Raw genomic sequence first — 5,821 nt, forward strand, 5'->3', positions numbered from 1 at the left:
CTCCACTTTAAGCTTTGACAATAAAACCTGGAAACTGATTGATTTCTATCTACAGCTGCAACAGATTTTGCACACATTTAGTAACCCCCCCCCCAATGTGTTCAAATCTAGTTACTGTACAATAGATAATGAAGATCTGCCTGCGCAGTACAGAGGTAATTATGGCAAACACAGTTGCCCAGCCCCCTCTAGAAACAAAAAACTATGTAGGACTTTTCCTTGCTGGAGGGTCCAAAACAGAACACCTAAAAAAAGGTAAGATGCAATTTCAATTTACTTATTCATTTATTTTGAGTTATGCTATGTGAATGATGACATGTAACAAATATAAAATAGATATTACCCCAATTTGGCTTCAAAAGCTTAAATACGCTTTAGGCCCCTTTCACACGGATGGACCGTATGTCCGTTTTGCATCCATCCATTTTTGGATGAAAAACGAACATACATGTATCCCTATGGGAAAGCGGATGTCAGCGGATGAAAATCCGCTGACATCCGATGACATCAGTCTCCGCTAGGCTCCGAAACTGATGACAGAGGAAAACCCTATTTTTCCATCCATCTGTGGATCGGATGAATATGGACAGACGGTCCCCCCATAGAGGAAAGCAGAGATCTGACCGGTCCATTTCTGCACAGTGTGCAGAGATGGACTAGTCATCCGCCGGCTCAGCGGGGATCAACGGAGCGATCCCTGTTGAGCAAGCGGATGTCCAAAAACGGATCCTCCCGGGATCCACCCGTGTGAAAGGAGCCTTAGGGTTGATTTACTAAAACTGGGGAGTGCAAAATCAGGTACAGCTGTGCATGGTAGCCAATCAGCTTCTAACTTCAGCTTGTTCAATTAAGCTTTGACAAAAAAAAACTCTGGAAGCTGATTAGTTTCTATGCAGAGCTGCACCGGATTTTGCACTGTCTAGTTTTAGTAAATCAACCCCACAATGACAATAAAAGATAATTGCCGATTTGTTGTTGGGTAATCCTTGTATATATCACACATTTTTTATTGACTTTGTATGAATTGCAGTTGGCTTGCACATATGTTCTGAGCACTCATTGGGAACAGAAGTTGAAACCTTTAATCTAGACTGTAGGAACAGGAAAAATCTGCAATACTGTGAAGACACATTCCGCTATCTTATCTTAGGAAAGAAACTTAAAGACTGTACAGCAAATGAGGAGAAACAAGCAGGTTTATCACTAACATAACATTCACTAGAATCTGCCATTACATCACTGCTTTCTAATCATTATTTGAATTCCAGTGCTAATCATATCTGGCGTTTCCAAAAAAATATTTTCATTTCAGATTCTTTCTCTGTCACTCCAATGTAGACAATGCGTAAGATGTGAACAAATAACCATTTTAATATCAGTGAAAGCACAAGAAAAAAAAACAAAAAAAATTTGTTTTATAAACGTTTATAGAAAAATAAAGTATTGATTTATTGTACAGTGAGTTGTAATACTGTTTGACCAACAAATGGAAAAAAATAATACTTTTTAAAAAAAAAACAATATTTCAAAATCAGTTAAATGATTAACATACAGTATGGATTATATTCTCAATATACAAAAAGAGCTGTAAACCGAAAAAATACTACAGTATAAAAACAAAGCGGTTTTATTTAGAAAGGTGGCTGCAAAATCAGGAACCAATCAGAAATTCAAGAATCCTCTCTTAACTAAATTAAACACAGTCATATAAAATCTGATTGGTTGCTTAGGATTACTGCATTCAGTGCACCCTTTCCCTCTGTAGTGTCTCTATGAATAATATTAACATGAATGTCTGGCCTTTTTTGTTTGTTTGTTTGTTTCAGATAGAGTCAGAACAGATTAGAACCCCTGGCAGGATTTTAGTATTATCTGGGTTTCTGTTACAGAGATTTCCCTTACTTGCTGACTTGGCGACAATGGTGTCACCAGACAGGAAGTGAGGCAAAAATGGTGACACAGCCACCTGGTTTTAATCCTTTGTTACGCTATCCAAAACGAAAAAATAAAATAAAAAAGTTTTAAATAAACAAATGTTTTAAGAGGCATATTTATAAAGCAGTTAATGGACCTTAACCAAACATTTGATGCTGGTGAATTATTATATAATATAAAAACACATGCACCAGGTGGATTCACCTGCAGTTAATGTTTGAAGAATGTCACATTCGTTACTTTATAAATATACCTCTATGTTTTTAATTCAATAAGACAGTGAAAAGCGCAGCACCTAAATGCAAATGCATTTAATCACAGTACCCAGATTAAATTTGCATTGTGAAAAATAAGTTGCTATGGGTACTTGTTAAATTTCCTTTACACTTTAAACTGCCTTAAAAAAAAACCCAGCCTAGCTAGTAAAGCTCTTTTATTTATTTCCTTTACAAAGAAAATTGAAAGTCCTCTGTTTTACGCAATAACATAAGCAGCTGCTAATCCAATGCAGTTTAGTTATAATTTTAACACTTAAAAAAGTGCTACTTCTTAAAAATTAAGCTAAATTAAAGCTCCAGTTTTAAAACGATTATCCGTTTTTCAGATAGACCGAACATACATGTCAGTAAACAGCCCTTGGTACACTGTATTTGTTTCAGCAGCCTTTTATATCCGGCACTTTACGATCATTCGATTTATTACAAAATATAACATTTCCTATGCTGTACAAATGTCTCTGCGTTGTTCTGGTTAAAGAACAACTCAAAGATAAAATGCTGTAAGACATCACAGACATCATACTTAAAGTAATACATATTTAGACAACCCCTAAAAAATATATTATAAATCTACTATCTTTGTCATGGTTATAACACTGCTTGGAAAAACAATACTAATACTTCATTCATTACAGTGGTTATGTGTTAAGGCACTTGAATGGAGTGCAATTATAATCAAATCCAGTTTAATAAAAAAAAAAATTGCTTATAAGGAAGTGCATTTTAGTGGAATATTAGAAGTTAAAAAGTCCAGTGATGGTCCTGGGCACCTTTGTTGTCATAAGTCAGTAATATCTTGAAGCAATACACATATTGCAGCACAGATGGTATCCTAAGCTGTGGCCCCCAATAATCTAGTGGATACTATAGCTTCTTTGGCATCACATTCCAGTCTTCCTGGCACCACAAATGGCCATGTCTGTAATAAAAATATATGTCTGCATCAGATGACTGTTAAACAACTTTCTTAAATATATACCTTATGAAGGTAATGTATAAGACCATAAAATCAGTATTCATTGGGTGCAAACAGCAGTAACCGATGGCTACCAACATTCAAAAGTTTTTAATGTTTAAAAAAAAAAAAAAAAAAGCAGAGATGATATCTGATTGTTTGCTATAGAATACCATATTTTTGCAGTGTTTTTTTCAAAAGTTTTTAAAGTTTAAAAAAAAAAAAATCAAAGCTTATACCTGATTGGTTGCTACAGATCACTGCATTTTTGCACATTGTTTTCTTTTATTAATGATAAGTCTGTTCATGTGAATAAATGACTTGCAGTGCATGTCTGCCTTTATTAATTGATTTTGTACATAAAAAGATAATATTACATAAAAGTAAACATTTTCACGTCAGACTGTTTTTGTGTTTTACTATAGTTTAATATACAAATTGAAATCTACCTCCTTTGCAAAGATGCAATTTCTTTCTTTCTTGCCAAATGTGTTATTTATTATGGTTATGGTTTAACAAGATACCACAAATAATAATAATAATAACAACAATAATAATTATATATATATATATATATATATATATATATATATATATATATATATATATATATATATATATATATATATATATATATATATATATATCCCCTCCTCTCTCTTTCATATATTTATATATATGCAAAAGAAAGAAAAACATTGTATTTGTGTACAATTTTTTTCTCTTTCCTTTTTTAAGCACATTTATCGATTCTTCTATATCATTGTGTTGCCCATGTACAACTGATCAAATTTACATTTCAAGCAACATATTAAATCTAATACAATTAGCTAGGCGCTTACGGCTGTCCTGCTGCAGGAAAAAAACCATTGTACAGGTATAACAGCACTAGCTTTTATCCTCCTGTACAGAGATCACAGTGATATCATGCATATAAACACACAGCATTGTCCATTACCATGTGGCAGCTCGTGAAGCCGACTGGTGCTGACTGTATGGGAGCTTCATTCTTACCAGGTTGACAGGGTGCACATAGCTATTGTCATATCTGTCTTCCTGCAGCAGCTGCCTGAGGTGTGCAATGTAGCTGGAGGCCAGTCTCAGGGTGTCCAGCTTGGAGAGTTTGGTGTCAGGGGGTACCCAGGGCAAGCTGGTCTTTAGCCTGGAAAAAGCTTTGCTCAGCACTCTCATGCGGGCTCTTTCCCTGGCATTGGCTGCATTTCTCTGGGATTGCTTGCAATCTTTGGATGACCTGGGTGCTGACTTCTTGTCTGGAATCTGCTGACTGCGACAGGCCCTCTTTCTTTTATCAGTAGAGGTATCTGCAGCTCCATCTTCTTCAGAGTTGTCTGTAGAGTGGTCCAGCAGCAGATCACTGCATCCCGTCCTCTTGGATTTGGAATACTGAAGTTCCAGCACTCTCAGCTCCAGGAGGTCCTCATGGTCACTCAGGGATCCTGTGGACATTATGTGCAATGATCTCTCATAGGACCACAAGCAGTGACCTCACCTGCACATAATGATTATGATACCCTATGCTATGCACAGCAGATCCTGTCCTGCACTCTGGATTTCTGTGAATCTTGAGGCATTTCAGCAAGGCATCTATATAGTGGGGGGAGTGAGGGAGGGGGTCTGTGTAGGAGTGACATAAGGAAGTGGTGGGGTTACTTCACTCTTTTCCACGCTGGTACAATGTTGTGATTAACCCTTCACATTTGGTACCTCTAGACATCTGTGTGCAGAGTCTGGGCAGAGATGATATTTTAAACCACGTTAATTCCTCTGACACTCTCATTGCAGGTGCCTGCACAGCTTGGATCTTTGCTGTGTTACAGTGTCTTTTTGTCTAGTTCCCAGAGGTTCCCAGAGGAGATTTTGTAATGGTCATGCTGTTAGATGAATTGAATTTTAATTCATTTTACACATTAGTGCATTAGCTGTGTTGGACAATTGTCAATAAAGTAATGTGCCTTGTTTGCTTTTGGAAGATCACGCTGCTGTATATTGATCTTTGTGTGTTAAGCTAATTTTGACATATTATTAAAGAATTGCACAGAATTATAAGAATTTATTTCTCATGAAAGTGGTTCGAAAGTCTCAGACACGTTTACTTTACTAATAAATAATAAACATTTGTGCCAATATGTTTTCTAAAGTGCAGCCGCTGTACGTCAAAAACAAATTATATTCAATCACACACTGGCACAATGTAATTAATGCACTAAACAGTGCTTGTAAAATCAATGTAAAATTAGGTAGTGAAATTAAATCATAATATCATGCAAGTATACATATATATGTGGTGCTCCATAGAATGTGTACTGTATAATTAATACCACCTGAAACCACCTGATCAGTGCCCATCTGCAGCCTCACCATTGCCCATTAATGCAGTCTGATCGGTACCCATCTGCAGCCTCACCATTGCCTATTAATTCAGCCTGATCAGTGCCCATCTGCAGCCTCACCATTGCCCATCATTACAGCCTGATCGGTGCCCATCTGCAGCCTCGCCATTGCCCATTAATGCAGCCTGATTAGTGCCCATCTGCAGCCTCACTATTGCCCATTAATGCAGCTTGATCAGTGCCCATCTGCAGCCTGGCAATTGCCCATCATTGCAGCCTGATCAGTGCCCATCTACAGCCTC

General features: G+C 36.8%; 1 protein-coding gene across 2 annotated transcripts; it reads right to left on the reverse strand.

Moving 5' to 3' along the window:
• Positions 1–1,409: 1,409 nt before the first annotated feature.
• MSC (musculin) lies at positions 1,410–4,756 on the reverse strand. 2 transcript variants are annotated; one of them, XM_073632820.1, is made up of 2 exons: positions 4,183–4,756; positions 1,410–3,132 (listed from the first exon to the last, which is right to left on the reverse strand). In XM_073632820.1, the coding sequence occupies exons 1-2, from the start codon at positions 4,633–4,635 to the stop codon at positions 3,046–3,048; spliced, it is 540 nt and encodes a 179-aa protein (XP_073488921.1). In that variant the 5' UTR covers positions 4,636–4,756; the 3' UTR covers positions 1,410–3,045. The 2 variants fall into 2 exon arrangements, with proteins under 2 accessions (XP_073488921.1, XP_073488922.1); XM_073632821.1 differs by having other exon boundaries at positions 4,127–4,756.
• Positions 4,757–5,821: the final 1,065 nt, after the last annotated feature.

The sequence above is a fragment of the Aquarana catesbeiana genome, linkage group LG05, assembly GCF_042186555.1.
Source record: "Aquarana catesbeiana isolate 2022-GZ linkage group LG05, ASM4218655v1, whole genome shotgun sequence".
Classification (NCBI taxonomy): Eukaryota; Metazoa; Chordata; class Amphibia; order Anura; family Ranidae; genus Aquarana; species Aquarana catesbeiana.

Bases quoted from the DNA above. Each gene is read 5' to 3' on its own strand.
- MSC (XM_073632820.1), bottom strand. From the start codon at position 4,635: ATGTCCACAGGATCCCTGAGTGACCATGAGGACCTCCTGGAGCTGAGA. The intron at 3,133-4,182 runs GTAAGAATGAAG...TTTTTATTACAG, and splicing joins ATGTGCACCCTGTCAACCTG to ACATGGCCATTTGTGGTGCC.